The sequence below is a fragment of the Quercus robur genome, chromosome 1 (genome assembly GCF_932294415.1).
Source record: "Quercus robur chromosome 1, dhQueRobu3.1, whole genome shotgun sequence".
Classification (NCBI taxonomy): Eukaryota; Viridiplantae; Streptophyta; class Magnoliopsida; order Fagales; family Fagaceae; genus Quercus; species Quercus robur.
Genome location: NC_065534.1, coordinates 32,235,895 through 32,259,156, shown reverse-complemented (window position 1 = coordinate 32,259,156; position 23,262 = coordinate 32,235,895). Strand labels below are relative to the sequence as shown.

Below are 23,262 nucleotides of genomic sequence, written 5' to 3'. Positions count from 1 at the left end.
AGGAATGTCTGTCCTTGAAGCTTAAGTTGGACTGTATGACAAGCACCCTTGGTCTACACCAATGCACCATTGGCAACCTTAACCTCAAAGCAATCTTCAACAACTATGGGAAGTTTCAGCAACATCCAAATGGAGGTGTCCAAGAAGTTATAAGTGCAACCTATATCAATTAGGATCACCAATTCTTGATGATTTATTCTTCTAAGTACTCTCATGGTGCCTAGAGATGGACTGCCTAACAAGGCATACAATGTGATCTCAGCAGTAGAATTGATCAAGTCAGAAGACACATCAGAACCAATGCACTCCTCCACTTGCATCTCCTCTAAACAAACCTCTACTTCAGGCACAGAAGCTTGCACCCCTTCCATCATAAAAAACTTTGGAGTCTTGCACTTATGACCAGCAACCCACTTCTCATCACAGGAAAAGCATAATCCTTTCCTTCTTCTTTCCTTAATCTAAGCAGCTGGGATCTTCTGAAATGGTGGTTTAAAAGTCTTGAAGTCAGTCTTGGAAGGTGGAGGACCAAGAATTGAAGGTCTTGCTACTTGAGCTTCACCCCATGACTTAGTACCTTTCTTGCTAGCATTGAGGTACTCTTCTTGAATATTAGCCCATCCAAAGGCAACACCAAGATTTGGAGGGTTGAACATCTTCACAGGAAGCCTAATCTCTTCTTTCAAGCCACTCAAGAAGCAAGAGAGCTTATGCTTGTCTGGAAGTTCCTTAATATGATTGGATAAAGCTTCAAATTACCTTTTATAATGAGCTACTGGACTGACTTGCCTCAATTTTGACAAAGCTTCCATGGGGTTATCATAGGCTAAAGTGCCAAATCTTATATGCAAGGCCCTAGTGAATGCATCCCATCTAGTGAATTACCCTGCATCCTTAGCATCTTGAAACCATACCAAGGCCTTATCCTCCATGTGGTAAGAAGCCAACAAGATCCTCTAATTCAGTGGTACATTGTACAAATGGAAAAATTGTTGAGCTTTGTACACCCAACCTGAATGATTTTCCCCTTTAAATCTTGGAAAATCAAGCTTTACAGTCTTAGTAGTTAAAACTAAATCTTGGTGTGCTTGCACTCTTGGAGACAAAGCCCTTGTTGGAGAATTTGGCCTAGATTGCCATCTGTTCCCAGCTTCAAAGAAGATTTGGACTGTCTCTGATAAGGTCTGCAACATGGTTGTCATGGCATCTATCTTTTGGTGCAAAACTTGGAATTCATTGTCATGTTACTTTGTAGTCTTAGATAGAGCATTGAACCTTTCTGTGAGGGCAGCTATGGATTGAGTTTCTATCATGGTTACAGAAATGGGCTCTGATACCAATTGATAAGATTCTGATAGTTCAGTGGAAGAAAGGAAGGAAGGAATTAGGAATTGGAACAAGGAACAAGAAAGAGAGAAAGAATAGGAAAGTAAAACAATGTAATTCTTATCTAAATGTCCTTTACAATCCTTACCCTTTCCCTATAAGCACTACACCCCTTAACAAATTAACTACCTACTTGACACCCTAACCCAACCAATTAACAGCCCACAATAGCAATACAACTTAGCTGCACTAGTCACTGCACACACCCACTCACCCACATGCAAGCACACACACACACCCTTGCAGGTATACACGCACCACCTTGCACGCACACACGCACACCCTTACACAACTACAATTGTCACACTTACTTACAAATATCCACAATAGCATACAATACACCACTGTCACAATACAATACTTATCAGATAAAGTTACACATGGTGTACTCTAATAATGGTACACCAAATAATAATTTTCTTTTTATTATTGTGTGATTATTTTGACAAATTCATTGTTGGATTTAATTTTCTTCCCATACCTTCAATGCATGAAAAATATCCACAAATATTTTATGTATAAAATATAATCATAATTTTAGGTTTGTATATTTTTGAAGTTACACACACACACACAACAAAGTTTAAGTATTTAATAGTACGTAGTGTATGATTAACATGAACTTTGGTATACATAACATCAAAGAGTTTGTAATCCAATCACGAAATTTATAAATATTAATGAAATTAAAAGTTATTAACTGGTGAAACATTTTATTTATACAATTAAATGTAACATAAACATAAACATGTGTGTGTGTGTGTGTTTTTTTTAATAAAATATCATTTAACATTCAATCCATCAACTCATTTATGTCTATAGTTTTAAAAATACAAAATTAAAACTTAAAATCAATTTATTGAAGAGATAGTTATTAATCTATTTTTATCTTGAAATTTTGCATGAATGGAGGGTATAATGAGAAAATTTATTTTAAAGGTAGATCTGTCAAAATATGCATCTAATAAAAAATAATAATTAAGTGGGTAGCAATGTTATGAGTTACACGATGTATAGTTTGAACTTTGAACCAACTTATAAGTGTGAATACATGCATACACATGCTTATGTGGTGCATGTGTATTTGCTCTAATGAAAAATGACTTATTACATACAATAAATACTACCATAAAAAGGCTAATCCTTAAAAGAAGTAATATCAAATGATTAAAATAATTTAAATTTTATTTATTAATTTATTTTTTCAAGAACAACAAAAAGAAAGTCATAATATATAACTATGGAATATGAACTTTTGTTATATCTGTGATTTTTTTTTTTTTTTTTAGAGTTTTAACCTATGGCATCCACTCCTAATGATAACTCTTTATTATTAGACTAAAATATCAACCGGTTTTTAGTGTAGACGAGAATTGAACCCAAATCTCTTATTAAATACCAAAACATGTCTAGAATTAGTAATTAAATAGAGAATTATATATGTTTTAAAAAGATTTTTTGAAATAATGTAATATATAGCTTAGAATTTAGATACTAGACTGGACTAGTGCTTACACATAAAAACATTCAACAATAGTAATAATTAGGTGGTCTTACCTAGAAAGGTGAGTGAAGTTGTGTCATATCAATTTTCACGCTAAATATTATGAATGAGTCACTTAACACTAAAATAAAGTATTTTAAACTTTTGATATTTTGGTAACTTTTTTTGCAATGTTGTAACTTACACAATGTATAGTTTGAACTTTGAACCAACTTATGCGTGTGGATACATGCTTGCACATGCTTATGTGGTGCATGTGTGCTTGCTATAATGAACAATGACTTATTACATACAATAAATACTACCGTAAAAAAGGCTAATCCTTAAAAGAAGTAATATCAAAAGAATAAAATAATTATAGATTTTATTTATTAATTCATTTTTCAAGAACAACAAAAAGAAAGTCATAATATATAACTATGGAATATGAACTTTCATTATATCTGTGATTTTTTTTTTTTTAGAGAGTTTCAATCTATGGCATCCGCTCCTAACAATAACTCTTTATTATCAGACTAAAATATCAATCGATTTTTTGTGTAGGCAAGAATTGAACCCAGATCTCTCATTAAATACCAAAACATGTCTAAAATTAGTAATTAAATAGAGAATTACATATTTTTTTTAAAAAAAATTTGTTGAAATAATGTAATATATAGCTTAGCATTTATATACTAGGCTGGACTAGTGCTTACACATAAAAACACTCAACAATAGTGATAATTAGGTGGTCTTACCTAGAAAGGTGAGCGAAGTTGTGTCATATCGATTTTCATGCTAAATATTATGAATGAGTCACTTAACACTAAAATTAAGTATTTTAAACTTTTGACATTTTGTTAACTTTTTTTTCTCTTATAACAAATTTATATTATTAATGTTAATATAGTTATAGTGAGTTGCATAACATAAACATATCATACAACATATAGTATATTATATTAAGTCACGTACGTCACATTATCACAATAGGTAAAAAAAAAAAAAACTAACTATTTATAATTTTATATATACACATTATATGGAGCCCAAGTTGGAACTTTGGCATGGATTAATGGAAGAGTCATCTCCTGCCAATAAATTACATAGGCATTCTATACCCACTATTCTAGTTGTAGAAATTTCTCTCATGGCAACTAAAATTATAAGAAAAAACAAATAAATTGTGGAAATTTCTTATGTCTTTTGAATTTAGAGAGCATGATAACCAAAGTATTGACAAATTCGGACTGGGTGTCATCGGAAAATGACAGCAATTATATCAGTAAATCCGAAGTGCATGTAGCTATAGGTGTCACACTTGATTCATTTTCAAATTACAACAAAGCATACATGCAGACCGAATAAAGCAATCTGAATTCAAAGACTGGTTTTGTCAGCTTCGATAAAGTCTCAGCTAGAAAATGAATCAAATCTTTGGAATAATCACTAATATTGATTTGTTAAACGTGCATGTCAATGTCCAACCTGATGATAACGCAGACCAAAAGATTTTACTTCCAAAATGGGCAGATTGGTCAGCCTGTTGGAAGTCGGTAAGAATATCTACTCTTAGAAGAAAAAAAATAACTGAAGTGCATGGCTACAATCTGAATTTCTTGCTGAAGAGGTTTGCTCAAACTCATGGTTTGAGATTGTTCTCACCCAATATTAGCATGCCTTAATTTAATACTGAAAGGAAAAAATTTTAAGCAGTTTCAGTAGTACAAGAAATCTAGTTTGACAATTAATTTGTACTGAAATCACTATTGGTTCACGTGAGTAACATCTTTGCCCAATCAATTGAAACTTAGGGTCCGTTTGGTTGGAGGAGTAGAAAAGTGGAAGGATAGAAAATTAGTGGGAGGATAAAAAAAATTTAGTTTTCCCTCGTGTATATTTGGTTGAGGGGTGAAAAAGTGGAAGTGTAGAAAACTCTTTTATTTGATTAAAAAAAAAAGTGGGAGGATAGAAAATGTAGTTTATATAAATTGACTATTATACATTTATTACATAATATGTAAGAAATAGATTTATTTGTACTCATTAAATAATATAAAATTTACCACATCATACATATAAATTTATATTATTATTATTATTATTATTATTATTATTATTATGTGAAAATTACAATAGTGTACATATAAATTTAACTAGGCAAAAGATTTTGTAACCAAGGTATTCCTATAACATGGACAAAAAATAAGCTAAACAATTCAACTAGGCAAAACTTATAAATCAAAACTTGCACTAATAATTTAACTAGGCAAATCAATTTAACCTAAAACTTGTATAAATCAAATCATACACTAATAATTTAACTGGGCAATTGGGCAACAAAAACGTGGTCAGCAAAAGTAATCAGGTCACAGGTGAGATGAATAAAGTGAGGGTATTTGTGTAAAGTACATTATTCAATATTTTTTCTTTCCCATTTTCCTCCCAAATTAGAAGGATAAAAAAAGGTGGGTCCAAAGGAAAAAATTTTCTCCCTATTTTTTGTCTCTCTTGTTTTCTCTCTTGAACCAAATAGTAGAAAATGTCATTTTCCACCCAATTTTCCTCTCCCTGTTTTCCATCATCTTTGTTTTCACCCAACCAAACATACCCTTAGAGAAACTTAGAAAAGGATTTTAAAAACAATATATAAAAATACCATTTTAAAAAGGAAAACCCTTTGATAAGATTGAGGATGTATTGGCATGGTCAACTTTTTTTAAACTAATGAATTATCTTATTTTAGAAACTTAACTTGAAAACGAAAATTAAGACATCTGCATCATAAATTTGCAATGACTTAATGATCATGATCTGAGATAAAACTTAGGTACAATAAATATGTCCATGGAAAATATAATATTGTTTATCCTTTATTAGTTAGTGCAATCTTGTGTTTCAATTTAATTGAGTAACCCAATATACTACGCCTGCGTTTGGATTGCGCTGAAAACCAGCGCGTTTGTGTTTTTTAGTTTTTTTTTTTTTTTTTTTTTTTCACGCGTTTTTTAGATTTGCGGTTATTGTTCAATGAACAGTAATCGCAAATTTTGACTTTTCAAACTTTTTTCAGCCAATCAGTGCACATCATGTACTGTTCACGGACCCACAAATTTCACTTTTCAGCAACTTTTTCATTAAAAATGGGTCCCACAGTACTATTCACACATTTAAAAATTATTTTGCTACAGTATTTTTCAGTTTTCAGTTTCAGTTTTCAGTTTTCAGCGATATCCAAACGGACCCTACATCTGAGTTTCATCCCTAAGAAGCAACGACAAAAGTCATTAGAAAATAAAGCCTATGATGAACCTTATCTTGTAAAATTGTAAACTAACTTCATAATTAAAAATGCTATTTTTTTTTTTTCACATTTGCAGGAGATAAATAATAGGCTAAAAGGTATAAAGCATTTATAATTAGCTCAATCATTGAAGTCTTTACTCTTTATCATTAACGTACACCATATATTTTAAATCATATTAGATGTATTTTTTTTTTTTTTTTTTTAAAACTATAAAGCTAAGTTTCAAATTGTTAATTGCCAATTCGATCGTAAGCATAAAAATATATATGGTAGTAGTTTGTTAATTTTTCTCTTATAAATGAAAATTTTAGAGGAAATTTATAAGAGCATTCACAATGATAGAGCTAAAATTTTTCGCTTTTAACATCTCAAAAACTCACTTTATTTATTTTAACACACCACTTTATAACACACCCAACATTAATGCTTCTATTTTTTTTAACACTTCATTTAAAAAAAAAAATTCTTTATTATTAGCTGTAATTTTTACTTTATTCTTTGTTTCTTTATCTTTCTTCCTCTTTGTCTCTCTCTCTCTTCTACGAGGCAAGAAGAACCACCCACAACAATCACTTAGAATCCACCGTCAGCACAACTAGCCGCCACAACTCATTGCCATTAACTCACCGTCCCATAAATAAAAAAATAAAAATAAAAACCCAACCACCACACCCACCACCACAAATCCACCTCAACAACCACCACAAACAACCACAAAATCGCAACCAACCACCGCCCAATACCACAAAAACCCACAACCAACCACCACAAACACCCATAGCCTACTACAAATCTAATTTGTAAATAAAAAATAAAAACCCACCACAAACTGTCACAACCGATCATCACCACCGCCATCCTAGCAGGGCCGGCTCTATGGTGGAGCAAAAAATGCAACCGCCTAAGGCCCCAAGTAAAAAAAAAGGCCCCTAAATTTTAACCAATAGGATTATTTTTAATCAATAAATAAAATAAATTTTTTTATTAGATGAAAAAAAAAATAAAAAAATAGAGAAAAATGCAACGTCGTCCACAATATTTTTCACAACACTTGTACAACTAATGTTAAGTAGCAAGTTATTACAGCCTATTGTTGATGGCAAAAAAATAATTATAGTGATATTTTTAAATAAAAAACAAAAAACAGTTTAAAATCTAGGATTTGTTGTAAAAAATATTGTGAATGTTGCACTTCTAAAAAAAAAATAATAATAAGAGTTTAATTAGCAAACTTTTACTAGTTTTCATCTAAATCTACCACTAACACCACTGTTTTACTTACCACTATCAATCTACCACATCAACAAGTATGAAAAATTTTGTCAAATTTTTTTTGTCTTAAAAATTCAAAAAAAAAAAAAAAATTTATGTAGTTCATGTTAATTAGTAGTAATTTTGCATCTAAATAAGATGATCAATTTTCGCCTTAGGCCCCCAAATGCATCAAGCCGCCCCTGCATCCTAGTAAAACCCAAACCCAAAGAAATCGATGGATCTTCAGTCTAACCTAAAGGGAAGCCAAAATCCCCTCCCTTAAGCTTTCATTTTCAGGTGATAACAAAGAGAAGAGAGAGCAAGAAGATAGAGGGATAAAATAAAATAAAATAGAAGATTGAAGAGGGTTGTGATTTCATAGTTTTGGGTTCGTTGGTTTCACCAATTCAGTCAAGAGGGAGGGAGAAGAGGGTAGGGTGAAAGAAAAAAGAGAGAGAGAATGAGAGAAAGTAGAATATGGAGAAGATTGAAGAGAGAGAGGGACCATTTTTTAATAAGAAAACCAAATAAACAATAGTTTTTCCCCCTTGGAGCTCTAGGAAACTCTTAAAGATAGCATTTTATCGTTCACATAATGCAATTTTTTTTAGATATACCACCATTGTTGTAGCATGCTTTTTAGTACTTAATGCATTTTAGTAATTTTAGCACCACCATTACGAGTGAGGACACTTGATATTGTTATCCTTTATTAGAACGGACAAAAAAAGGATCTGACCCAAAATGGGCTGTCTAAAGTCTAAACCAAAGCAATCAGCGGGCCTTTAGGCTTAAACTCTCAAAGGTTCAATTAGGTATCAGATCCGTAAATTCAAGTCTAGCTCAATTCAACTCGGGCTTGTACTCCCATTTTTAAGTAGGCCCAGACTAAAAAGAGTTAGAAAAACTTGACCAAACAGCCCAGCTCTACACCGTCACAAGTCACAACTATAATCCATTTATTTGCATCTGTTAATTTTGGCTTCAAGTATGTGAGTGTAACTAGTGAAACCTTCTTTGATATTAAGGTGTTCAAAGCTACAAAAATGAGCATATATTGTTTGGCAATATTACTAAGTGCCCATCTCGCTCTGCGTTAAGTGACCATAAAGCTTTTGTTAAGAGAAAAAAAAAAAATACTGTTTGACAATTTTATCAACAGAGCTTTAAAGACCTAAAAAGGGCTTTAGCAAAAACTCAATTTGGAGCTTTTTTCCATTAACTAGAAGGAGATGAGAGGAGAATGGAAGATATATAACTAGAATGTACTAAATTTTGGAATTTTATATAGCCTCTTCTCTCTTCTTGTTGTATTCCAAACATACCATACATAGCATTTTTTTTTTCTTTTTTCCTTTTTAATTAAGAGAAAAAAAAAATTATCCAAATTCACGTGATCCCTCTTTTTGTTGAAAAAAAAAAAGCAAACAATCTCTTACGCACAGATTCTACTATTTTTACAAAACAATATTTGTTTTTATATTTGATTCTTTCTGAACTTCTGATCCTGCTTTGATTTTGTTTCTGTATTTGATTTGTTTTGAAGGTCGCTTCGACTCTGAAACTCCTTAGCCTTTTTAACATTACATCAACTTATGAGGACAATAACACATTGACCAAAACGCCGCCATTACCCATGTGAGAGAGAGAGAGAGATGTTTGTGGGGGGTGGGGGGGTGGGGGGGTGGGGGGGGGGGGGGGGGGGGGGGCAGCTAGGTATTTAATTTTAATAATAATATGATATTATTCTAAACATCTTTCAATTAAAGCTCTTTATTGCAAAATCTCCAACAATAATAATCTACTTCCTACAGCTATGCCAAACGAGCAATATATGTGGTGTTGTAAAGGTACTTTGACAACTTTTCAAGGATTAATCTTGATTAAATAAGGCAATACCTTGAAAGATATTGTCAGATTTATATTGATCCAAATCCATGCGTTGGCTTAGGCTTGTTGTACTATCACTTGTATTAGTTCTCAAGGTTAGCAATACAAGTCATAGTGGTCATATATATATATATATAGAGAGAGAGAGAGATCTGCACAGACTAATTTTTCAATATAATAGAATACAAATAGTTCTAAATGGTGCTAGAGCCAGGGTCTAAAACCCTTTTCCTTGCCTTTTTTTTTTTCTTTTTTTTTTTTTTTTCTTTCCCAATAGTACCTTCCATTATATACATATACACACACATAATAAATAAATAAATAAAAAAGCAACAAAAATTATTCAAATGGAAGGATATAGGGATTCTTTATTTGGACCTTTTTTTGGGTCTAAAGGTATGAGTTAGCAGTAATAGTTTTATGGGCCCGTCCAATTCAGGCTTGAACGACTGAGGTCTAGCTTTGGACTGACCTATGCAATGGACTACTTATATTCAAAGCCTATCTTAACCCAAATCTTTAAAGAAAGGATGACAGCCGCCGAAACCAAAAGAAAAGCCATGTAAACCCTACTGTCCTCCAACTCTCTCCAAATTGTCATTAAGAGGAGATTTCAACCACCCAAAACACTATCACCACCCATGTTATTGGAGTGTTGTGCTGAAACCTTAGAGACTGTATCAAATTTTCAAGTGGCATTGAAGCAACTGAGAGATTGATTTGGAGGTCATCCCCAAGCAACTTTACACAAAATTACTCTCAAACTACTACACTTCAAAATGCCAATTTTGTCTCGAAATAAAATAAAATGTGAAGGGTAGTAATTAATAAAACCATATATTTCTTTCATTTCTATTCTTTCTTTTATGAATTTCCTATCACACTAAAGAAAATATTACATATTTCATTCTATTTATGACCTATCCATTCTATCCAATAATAATATTTTAAAAACTTCTAAACATAGTATAAGAAAAAAGGGTTACAAAAATTCATCCAGGTTTAGAAATCTTTCACACACACACACACACAAAAAAAAAAAAAAAACAGAGCAATCGGATCAAAACATCCAAAAACTCTCATTTGTAAGGCCTTGTTGCCAAGCCAATGATCAATTTTATTAGCATATCGACTTGGCTAGATTAGATGAAAAATAATCAAATTCATTTGATACAAATATGATGTTCTTTACAATTGCCCCCTTTCTTTTCTCTTTGGGTCCCATAGGAATAGGCAATATGCATGCATAATCGAATGCCATATTTAAGTAAGACCAGGAATAATAGAAGCATCCCCATCATGTCAGCATGGCAAGGTCTATTAAAATGGCCTACCAGGCCACCAATGTTTCACTGCCATATGTTTTTTTGTCTGTTTTTGTGCTTAAAGGTTGGGTTTAGCCCCTTTCTTTTCTTATTGGCAACATTTTCAACTCATTCAACCATCTCTACCCCAATTGATTCAAACCTTATTTTATCAAAGAATAGTCTAAAATGGTTTGGATAATTAGGTTTTTTTATTTTATTTTAATACTACGTACTATGCTCATTTTCCTGTTCTAGTTATTTCCAAATGCAAAAAATAAAAAATAAAATGCAAAAAACTTTCCATCTTTATCTCTCTATGTTTTGGAATTGCAGCAGTGAATTTTTTGGTTATTCACCTATTGATAATTTGTTTGGTTGATGCGAAATTGAGGAAAAGCTGACTTCACTGGTTTTGGTCCTTCGTATATAGCTGTAGATTATAAAGTGATCTCACTAGCTGATGCTATGGAATCTATTTAATGTCAGAGGCATGTGCAATTATGAACAAAAGTTTTGTTATAGAAACTATTTCATGGACCTTACATTAATGCGCGCATCTAGCGACTTGTGTCACAGCCTATGACAGACATGGTACCATGTAACTTTGCAGTGTGGTAACCATGCTTTTTTGATGCAGTTGACCCCCACACCCTCATCACTCTCACTCACAAATCACAATGGATATGTATTCATTCATTCATTCATGCAAAAGCAAGGTTGTAACAAAAAGAGCACAATTTTTATTTTGGGTCCAACGATCAGTCTCAGTTAACCCTATTGAATGTTAAAGCACACCAATAATCTCTTATACGCGTCGTTCAATCACTAGAATTTGACCAGTCTTTCCTCTATAAAAAAGAATTTGACAAGTCTCCGTGTGCATATGCACGTGCCTTGTTGTGTGCGCTCCTGTGGCTGTGTATGAAAGCTATAGCTGAGCTGAGCTGAGAGTCTGCAAATGAATGTGTTAAAGGCTGCAATTTTTGCTTCCTTTTCCATACATGAAGGATAAGCTTTTCGCATGAAAATAAGCAAAAGCCGTACCACTGTCAATATAGATAGGGAATTAGATTCCAACACCACTAATTTCTATTCTTATAGGCTTTCAAAGTTTGAACATTAAACAACTTGCATCATCCACGTTTAAGCTAATAATATTTATAGCCACAGGTTGCACGATGCATGAAAATCTAAAGGCAAAATCCGATAAAAGAAAATCCAAAGCAATATATATATATATATATATATATATATATAGTAAATAATGCAAGAACAAAATAATTAGGTGCTCCATGCACGTGATGGATTAAACTACACACATTCAAGATATTTTTGTATCAGTCTCTTCTGGAAAACATGTTCTGCCCTCAAATCCATGATTATATATTATGGAAATTTTTATTTTAAAGTTGGAATTAATGTTACTCTCTCAACTCGCTCAATTTGATAAGTTAGATTTTTCTAAAGGACTTCACCAATTATAAAGTAGCACGCCGACAAATATCAGTGAAGTGGGATTCCTTAGTAGAGCAAGCGTACTCGTATACAAAAGCAATAATGCAATCATTGATACATTTTATATTCTTCTAAGTACTTTTATGAAATTGTGGCTTCATTTAATTCAACTTGTTTATTATCATCTAATAAAAGATCTGAACATCTATCTCTCAATGGTTTTTTTAATGATAAAAAATAATCATGAAATGGGTATAAAAGAAAATTGATAAAAGTTACTACGAATCTCTTAAAAGAATCAAGTTACACCTTTCTTTTGAGATTATATGCATAAAAAATGAGGGTGAATTTTCTACCAACCTCCTTATCCATGTGAACATGATTATAATTATCAAATTTCTTGGTTAATATGGACGGATATAAAGATATTATGCCAACTTGATGTACTCGAATAAAGCAACCCACACGTTTGCTTCCATTGAAAATTATAAAGAAAGAAAAAGCTTGTGTACGAAATTTTAAACTAATATTCATATGCCTCGTATATAAATCAGGTAAATATATACAACAAAACTGATCAAGAACAAATTGCTTTACCAATGAGAAAGCGAGTGAATAAACTAGAAATTGTATGAATATACAAAGAGGCCGAGGATGGGTATGTAGCAATGCCATACTTTTCCACCGTCCAGATCGAACGGTATATATTCCGTAGGCTATTTTCGGGAAAGTGCTTCTGAAGTAGGACCCATAGTGGACACGTGGCAGAAAGAATTCCCGACCATGAGCATCTACATGATAGAGATTGATATTGAAATGTCCACACCATTGCTACGTACACCGATCAGACGGCTTTAGGGCTCCACCAATCACTGCTTTCTTTCTTAATTTGCATGAGATGAGGGATGTCCATGTCCGCCGAGGAAGGCTCCTCTATAAAAGTCTAGTCTACCTACGTCTAAGAGGTCTAGTGGAGTCTAGCTAGGTGGTCACAAAAGCTAATATATACATATTATTAGTATGTATTATAATAAAAAGCTAGCATATTTATATAATATTTTAACATGTGAGGATGTTATTTTATTGCCTTATACAGGCCATCCCTAATGTAAGAAGCTACTATGGTAATACCCAAGTTAAAAAGCTATTTCGATTGTCCTTCTCCAACATTTTTTGTTCATAAGAAAAAATATTACATTAAGTTGACAATTGTCAAACTACTTGTTACATAGATAATAAAATCAAAGAGAAAGTCCAAAAGCACATTAATCTCTTACAATATTTTCATGACACTTTTATTTTTTAGTTACAATGAATCTGAGCATTATTTTATTTTATTTTATGTTGATCTATGGTGAATTGACACTTATTATAAAAATGTTGTGAAATGTTTTATTATGTTGGTAAAAGAACTCAAAACCGTAAGAATAACTAGGCATCGTATCCAAAATTATGAGATTGAAAAGAAAAAAAAATGTAAAGACTAAAAACTTTTAAAGCAACAATAATTACATTTACTCTACTCTACTTCTCTCCACTCTCTCTTCCTCTCTCTCAATCCAAACTGACCATTAGTGAACAATATATCATTTCCCCCAAGAAATGTACTTCATGGATTCATAGTAAATGCTACTGTGTAAATGTTGCTTGCCATGATTGCCATTACAACTTAGCTTTGTCTTTATTGCCTTAACAAACACAAAGGATATTCATATATAGTTTTTCTACGAACACAACTTTTGTTTCACAACTTTAACCATAATTTTGATGTGATTGACCATGAGTGTTTGTCTATCACTTTCATATAAATCCATCATTTTGCTCTCCATAACTCACAATTGAACACATAATAGTTGTGGCAAAAATTGTCTACGCAATTTCTTATAATCATAAAAACCACCTTCAAAACTTTGTATTATTTAAAAAGGCTTTATACACACACATGATGGTATTTGAATCTCGGACATCTACTCTATGAGTATTGATTTTACTATTGTGCTAAGACGTACACCAAAAATTATTTTTGGTGTAGTTAGGATTCTATCACAAATTTCTTATTCAATTACAAGAAATTTTAAATTTAGACCTATTTTTAAAAAGTTTTTACGTGTATGGAATCTTAAATTAGGTCCTATCATATAAATTTAGCAAAATAAAGTTGATTAGTGTCTATTTAGTTATCTTACTATCAGGCAAGGTACCAATGATTTTTTTTTTTTTTTTTTTTTTTTTGGTGTAATCGGGATTTTATCATACATCTCTTATTCAATCACAACAAATTTTAACAATTGAGCTAATTAGACAATTTTTTTTTCTATGGAATCTTAAAATTAGTTCCTATCATATAAGTTTAGCATAATAGAGTCGCTTAGTTTGTGTTTATTCTTAATTATATGTCAGCTTATTGCCATATATTTTTTCCTACTATTTGAGAGTCCCACATGAGTCTCCTACTTATTTTTATTTAGTTTTTACCTTTTATCCACACTACTTTCAACATAAAGTTTTCAGTAAAAAAATTTTAGTATTTGTTTGGCTAGCTTATTTGTTTATAAATGAGGCAAAAAATAACTTTAAGGAAATAAGTTAGCTTCAAACAAATTTATTTTCTTAAATCCACTTTTTATCTTACATTTAAGCAAATAATTCAACATCGAATAAGGGATGTTAAACACACATGACTATAAGGAAATAAATTAGCTTCAAACAAGCTTATTTGCTTAAAACCACTTTTTATCTTACATTTACGCAAATAAGGGATGTTAAACACACACAAGATTAACTTCTGAATATGGTATTGAAAGCTCACTAGTGCAAAACATTATAGCTTGTTTAGACCCCCAATTTTCAACTTACGGCTAAATTGCTTTTACTTTACTTAACTAAGTGTGAAATAAGAGCAAAAGAAATGCAATAAACCGGAACTACTCTTTGGTGCATAAGCGTATGCAATAAACAATAAATGTAAAGCACAAAGAATAAGAGATGAACGATGCAAATACAAGATAACATTGAGACGTGCTATTAAAGAGGAAACCGAAATACTCAGCAAAAAACCTCTTTGTAGCCCTCCAAGCCAAAATGATCCACTAGTGAATAAAGTTGGAATACAAGGATATCAACAAAACCCCTCCAAGCCTAATCTTCCCACTGTACTTGAACCCTCTAAGTTCCAGCTCCCAAAGGACTTCACCGAGTCTTTTCTTCACTAATTATCTGGATCCTGCAATTAGCTCCAAATTGCATTTACTATAGAATAGCTTCTGCCAATACTTTCATCACGCACCAAAACAACTCTCAACACTTAAATTGGGTGAGGTATATGTTTAGGCTAAGAACCTCTCAAGGATTTGTAATTAGAGAGATAGGAGTAGAGGAAAATGAAGAGAAATGTGTAGATGATTGTGGGTTTCAAATCTCTAACTCTCAAGTCTATTTCTAGGGTTTTCTCTCTGAAAGTCTCCTTACAATTTCGTGGGTAATGTGGGCTTTTATAGCGTGGGTAAAGAAATGAGTATAGCACACTAAAACAAGTTGGCAGTGCATTTCGTGGGCCATCTCACGAGTTGGCTTAGTCACAAGATGCCTCTTGGCACTTGATTCTTCAACTTCCAGCATGTGCTTCTCATGTGGTCTTTCGCGAGTAAGTCGTGAGTTGTTTTTTCTTCATAGTTCTTCACCAAATTTCACACACTCAACCTTTACATTAAATCTCACAAACATACAGGGACATGATTGATTAAATACAATCAAATTTGACATAAAATTAAAGCCAACAAAACATAATTGAAAATTACAACTTTACAAATATTTTTCCTCTAAGACATTTGATATTGTGTATACGTTTGTTCTTGTTAAGTCTTGTCAATTTTATGTTTATTTGCGTCATTATTCTAAAAAGGAAGTGCATGCACGGTAGCCACCTTGTTAGTAATATTTTGACTGAACCAAAAGCTAGGAGCCTGGGACTAAATCTTTGCTTTACTGTCTTCGGAGTTTAAAGAAAAAGAAAAGATAATTCCTTCTTATCATATAGACATTAGGAGAAAAGGTACATATAATAGGGAAAAAAATTGAATTTTACAAGTCAATTCACGTTTATACCATTTGTTATGTGGCCCACTATAATAACTACATTAAAATTATTATAACTCTATTACCAAAATTTGAAAAAGTTTAAAATATTACTTTGACTAAAAATTTTATTATAAAAAATTTCAAGAAATTTCACTATTAACTTAAAATTATTTTTATCATTTACCATAATTTTTAGTATTGATAAAAATATTTCTTTCACAATTTGCTTCTAGAATCCATCATCTAATACAAGGTAATTTTTATTATATATTTTATTGTTCAATTTTGATAATATTAATAAAATATTTTGTGTATAATATATATAATTGATGTAATATGTAATAAGGTGTATATAACAAACACTAACTTTTATAAAATTAATGTAATATAGAATTTGAAACAGAAAAATATTACAGTAATTTAAAAGTGCCAATGGCACAATAAGTAGGTTCAAAACTTCATAAGTGGCGTCTTTATGGCTGCTCACATATATTCATAGTCATGAAACGACTATTCAGCTTGGGAAAACTTGCCAGGAACTAGATTCCTTATTGATGAAGATATTGTGTTCTTGTTCCTTTCCACTTACCCACCTGTGCAGCTCATGATTTTCTACCCACTCGCTTTGGAGGTCTCAATCTATAAAAAGGGGGGATTCAAGAGAAAAAGAGTGACATAAAAGAAGCAAAGAAACAAATAAGAAAGACAAATTACAAGTTGATATCCTCATCTTCAATCGTTTAATGCTAAAGTTGAAAGGCAACTTTGCGGGTTAAAAAGTTGACAGAGATCGATAAACATAGGGCTTTTGCAATTTACTAGCACTTTTCCCCATTCGTTGCATGTTAGAATAACTTAGGTCCTAAACTAAAGAAGATATTGTTATGGGTTGAATTTTACATGTAAAAGTTATCTATAATAGGTCTTTTTTTTTCCAAGTATAGGCTTGATTCTTTCAAACGTTAAAAGAACCTATAGAACATCAACAAACATTCTGCTTTGATGTTCAATTATAGCTTATAGATATAGATTGGTAAAATCAAAGAAAAAGTTTCCTAAAGAAAAAGTAAAAAATTTCATTCAAGCTGATCATTTAAGAATAATATTAGAACAAGGCCCCAAAATAGTATTGCTTTTGAAAATAAATTTATGATTTTATTAAACAAAATATTAGGAAGCAACTCAAGTGAAAATAGAAAGGATGGTAGAAAACGTTGATTTCAATGGGGTATCATGTCGAATTTTAAATGGGAGGTACTGTGAAGAAGACATGAATTGAATTCAAGATTTTATGTTTTGATACTATTTTAAATTATCAATTCTCTCAAAACCTTAAACTTTTAGTAGATAATAAATTTAATCATTTAACCACATAGTTCTAATAGAACTTAGGCGAAATACCACAAGAGTATGTATAAAACAACTTAGTTTACCTAGGAGCCTAGCTATCATATTACCGTTAGTTTTTTATTTTGTTTTTGTGTATTTATACCTAATTTTTTTCTTTTATAATTCAATAATTACATAGAGAATAGGAAATTTGAATCTTAAACATCTATGTTGGATATAAGTTGATGAGTTACAAGACTCTTAGCTTTTTTGAGCTACCACTTAGAAACCAAGGTAACTACAATATAGATGTTTTTGTCCCGTAAATGTTTCTTTACTATACCTTTATTTATATATGGTATAGATATCAGCGATATCATAAGTAAATAGCTAGATATGCCTAGGTGCCTGATTACAATTCAAGCAATACTCAGCTTGCAAATAACAAATCCTAGCTAGTGACATGATAGTAATTTTATTTGAATTTTGCACGTTATGTAAACCAGTCCTTCTGTTCTTTTTGTATACGTTTGTTATAATAAAAGTTAAACGATTAGATTTATCGTTTTAATAGTTTAAAATTTTGACATAAATAATAGTTTCAAATGTCCTTTCTAGGCCATACATTTAAAAAAAAAAAAAAGTTTTTTGGTATATTTTCAATTCTTGTTTTACTAAATGTTCTTGGTCAGGACAAATAAGACTTTACATATATGTGATATATACTTAGTTACAACTGAATTTTTATGTAAAAAAATCTTGTAAAATATATATTAATTTTTTTTTTCACATAAAGAAATAAAACATATTAAGAAAATAGTACAATCACGACTCACGAATTCCTTTGTAAATTGTAACTTTTTTGTATTAAGTGTAGACTAATAAGCTGTGTGCACTCTAGTCATTTCCTTAAGAAAAAATCTTATGCCTTACAAAGTGATTCATTCAACTTGTTTTTTTTCATCTTTTCGCCCTCAATATATGTACAACATCTACCCTACTTCATGATTTCTAAAATTCAGCTTTAAATGAAAAGGTGGAAAATTTTATTAATGTAGAACATTGTCCATAAGGTATTACCAATTTACGAATACATGTTCATCTCCTTGGATGCCACTTTATAGTTGCTTACTTTTGGATGCTTGTCTCTTTCTATGCCTAAACTATTTTTCCATCACGCTGTTCCCTAAAATATTCATGATGAAGTCATCATGCACGTACGAATATTTAACCTCTTAGGAGTCCTATATAGATATATAACAAGTAAATATATATATATATCAATATAGCTGATAATTATCTAATGCTAATGTTTCAAAGTAAGCTCAATAGAAAGTTATTGGTGTTGAATGGCATGTACTCCATATTTTCATTTATGATGGTCTCTATTTAGGTACTTTTTATTGCGGGATCCCACCACATTACCCATATAGACATTCAGAAAATGCTTTATAGTGTCATCATCACTATTATCATCATCATCTCTCTCTTACATGCATGGGGAGCCACTGGTCACTTTTTTAGCACTAAATCACAGTCCACAGCATCAAAAGAAGCTTATATGCTAAGAAACTTCGTCCACTCAAACCCTAAAAATTATAATAAAACAAAAAGAGAGCAGAGAATGAGAGAATAAGAGCAAAGTAAACAAAAGCCTCTCTTAGCTTTCCTCCTCCTCCTCTTTAATTCTCTTTTTCCCTTTCTTTCTTGGCTCTGGTATTCCCTTAGTGTGATTCTCCACCATATTTCTAAAAGACCCATCAAACTTTATAAAAGAAAAAAAAAGATCAAAAACCATGGTGTTCTCATCTGTTCCGGTCTATTTAGATCCTCACAATTGGCAGCAGGTAAGGTTTTCTTCAAATTTCATCCACACCCTTCTCAACCCAAAAAGAAAAAAAAGAAAAAAAAAAGAAGACCAAATTAAAAAGATATAAATTATTCCTATTCTTTATTGATCTCTTCTTGAATATACCAGATATATATTTCTTTCTTTATGGATCACAATTACATGTGTTTATTATTTTGTTGCAGCAACCAAATCATCATCATCAACAAGGAAGTCATGACAGTGCTCAAAGCCCACAGCTTCTTCCACCACTGGTTCCACCACCAACCCACCATGTCGGCGCTGGAGCTTGCTCGATTAGGCCTGGTTCGATGGCTGATCGAGCAAGGTTAGCCAAGTTACCACAGCCAGAGGTAGCTCTCAAGTGTCCACGGTGTGAATCCACCAACACCAAGTTTTGCTACTTCAACAATTACAGTCTTACTCAACCCCGTCACTTCTGCAAGACATGTAGGCGTTACTGGACCAAAGGGGGTGCCCTTAGAAGTGTTCCAGTTGGTGGAGGTTGCCGTAGAAACAAGAAAAACAAAAGCAGTCGCACTAAATCTCCTGCTAATTCCACTGAGAGACAAACGGGTTGTTCCAACTCTAACAATGCAATTCCTGCTTGTTCCTCAGACCTAAGTGACAATTTGCCACTTAAGCAACCTTTTCAATTACCCTACCTTGCCTCTTTACAGAATCATACCCGGTATGGTGTGGGAAATCTTGCTGGCTTAAACTTCAATGATATCCAAGCACAGACTGATATGGGGTATCAGATTGGAAATAGTACTTCAGGTGGGATTAGCAGCACAATTTTACCAAGTGGAGGAGGAGTTGATCAATGGCGTTTGCATCAATTTCCTTTCTTGGGTGGCTTTGATTCATCCTCAGGTTTATACTCAATTCAAAGTGATCATGGTGTTGAAGCACCATCTCCTTTGGTTGGAGATAATGAGCTTAGGACTATGCCTATGTCTTCAAGTTCTAGGGTTTCACAGCTCACAAAAATGGAAGCAAGCCAAACCCAAAATTTATCTGGTCTCAACTGGGGAGGAAATGCTTGGACAGATATATCAGGTCTCAACTCTTCTTCCACTAGCCAACTTTTGTAATCCTAACTCACCATGAAGCTAAAGTTTTAATCCATGATGAAATGGAAGAAGCTGTATAAGATGTGATGAAATTGTAGAAGCTGAATCGAGGAAACTCTCTCATTATGATGCCCGATCTGAGGAAGAACCAAAAAAAAAATGGTAGTATCGGTATTCATTTACTTTTGTTAATTTGTTTGTGTGTACCTTTTTTTGCTTTCTGTATTGTATGGACTTATTTGCAGAAATATTGTGTGTGTGTAAGTTGATGGGGTTTGTTATATATAAGACTATATATGAGCTTTATTTCTATAGAAAACCTTCGTGGCAACTTATTTCCCAATTTTATGTCTCTTCATGCACAAGTTTTGGCACCATGTATATCTGAGTGGGAAACTTCAGCAGTACATATATAACTAGCATTTTGCACAAGAAATAACCTGTACTATATACGAAAATAGATAGATAATACTACTAAATGAAGCGGATGAGAGCCCCCATTAGTTTTTGTTTGCTTAATATATATACGATTCAATTTGTGAGGACATTTAGGAATATTTTTTTTCTTTAGAATCTTTTCATGAAACACTAAACTGGGAAAAGTCCAAGTAGTTTTTGTCTGCATTGTGCTAGATAGGTCTGTGTGATTTGATTGTATATATCATTCTCACTACTTGACACTAAATGAAGAAGACACTGAAAGTTGCAGTAGAGCTTCATAAATCTGGATCCTTTTTGTCGGTCAGCTAGTCTAGGTACTTTGTTATTTATGTAGCTGATAATGCTCTGTACGTCTCTCTCCCTTTCTCTCTCTCATTTTGTTGCCTCTCTATGAAATGGATCCATTTCAAATCCAAAATGTGATACTTCTCAGCTACTCTCCGAGAGAGGAACATTGGTTCTCCTCCTCACATTTTCGCCATCCCTCTAGTCATGTCAAAATTTGTAATCCAATAAACCTTCTTGAAGATTCATCATTTGAGAGGTTATTTCTCTCCTTTTCTTCTTTTGTTATTTTTGGTAATGATATACGTCCTCGTTTTCAGTTTTCATATTCCCAAAAAAACGGTTTACTCAGACATTTAGGCATGTAGACCAGAGATAGAGAGAGAATGTACACTACAGTGGCACACAACACAACAACAGTACTCTTAATGATATTGTAATAATATCCGACCAAAAAAAAGAAGATTGTGTAATAATAAGATAAGAATCATAAGATGGGACGTACTTATTTGTTGGTTGTGAGAATGAATGATGAGGAAGTGAAAGGCAACAATTTAAGAAAACGCCAAAAATCTCACTCAAAACCATAAACTTCCATTTTCAACCAAACCTAAGTATTCTAGAATTTCGTTGTTGGAAGAATAATATTGTAAGACCAGAGCTTTATGGTCAAAATAATTATTGTGAGACCTTTTAAAAGCTTTGTTTTAATATGGTATGTATGCCTGTCCCTCTCTCTCTCTCTCTCTCCCCCTCCCTCCCTCCCATGCCCTTCAAATTTGATTAAGAAATCAGTGCAATTCTTACACACTAATGACTAATAATTACAAACATTATTATTCAAATCCAAATGGCTTGGTAGTCTATAAAAAGAACAGGAATAAATGCATGGATTTGCTTTTGCAAGGACCAAGGCTGCCTTGCAAGAACGAATAAAGCAATTTCAAAATAGTGTACTCCCACATATAAAAAGGTTCAGTCCTCTCTCTCTCATGGCATGTAGGCAGTGAAATAATTCCTGTAATTCAGAGAAATGTCGAGGTAAATGGGTAATAAAGAGAAAAGAAAGGGAACAATAAAAAGGAGTGTCAATTTGCTTCTGTGGTACTAAGAAGAGCAATCAAAGGAGGGCTCGGAAATCCATGCTCTACATGTTGGAGACCACATATATAGATAGTCGTAAAATGTTCAGATCTGTTTGTTAAGAAGTGCTTCTTCTTTTCTTTAATTTATCTGTTTTACCGTGCTTTTAGGGTTAATATATTGGCCAAACCTATGCCATTGTCATCACGGAGAGGGGCCCAAGTTTGCATTTCTCTCTTTCTTTCCTGGTCTTGTTCATGGTCGTCATCTTCTTCTCCTTTTTCTTCTTCATCTTTTTTCTGTTTCTTAACGTTAGGTGGGACATATAGAACAATCAAGTAAATTAATATGACGGCAAGCCACAAACTACATTTTAAGTGTGTGTGTGTTAGAAATAGAGAGAAGTTTATTTTATTGATTTATTTTTCTCAAAAGATAAAAGGGATAAAAATAAGTTGTATATAGAATAAGTAAGTTTTTAAAAACATTTATATAAAAAACTAGGGTAAATTATGTATTTGGTCCCTATTCTATATATCATATTTTAATTTAGTCCCTAACATTTTAATTGTGTCAATTTGGTCCTTAACATTTCAGTACCGTGTCAATTTAGTCCTTACTGTTAATTTTTAGATAAAAATTGATGACGCGTCTAATGGCCAAAATAAAAAATTAGCTTTCATTGATGTGACAATATAATAAAATTTTATTTTGGCCTTTTGACATGTCATCAATTTTCATTCAAGATATAATAACAGGGACTAAATTGACACGAGACTGAAAGATTAGGGACCAAATTGACACAATTAAAAGATTAAGGACTAAATTGAAATATGTTGATAGGGATCAAATATGTAGTTTACCCAAAAAACTATATATAAATGTTAGGTTTTAAATTAGCAAATTCCGCAATAATGTAATATTTGGTAAGTCTGTAATTATTATTCAATTCAAGATCAAAGTGCGAAGATGCAATTCAAAGAAGACTTTTTGATAGGCCAAAAACGAATTAACCCTTTGTAATAAATTAACCAATTAAT

General features: G+C 32.2%; 1 protein-coding gene across 1 annotated transcript; it reads left to right on the top strand.

The window, feature by feature from the left end:
- The first annotated feature begins 19,075 nt into the window (after positions 1–19,075).
- LOC126730941 (dof zinc finger protein DOF3.6-like) lies at positions 19,076–20,756 on the top strand. The gene is made up of 2 exons (XM_050435010.1): positions 19,076–19,335; positions 19,523–20,756. The coding sequence occupies exons 1-2, from the start codon at positions 19,285–19,287 to the stop codon at positions 20,432–20,434; spliced, it is 963 nt and encodes a 320-aa protein (XP_050290967.1). The 5' UTR covers positions 19,076–19,284; the 3' UTR covers positions 20,435–20,756.
- Positions 20,757–23,262: the final 2,506 nt, after the last annotated feature.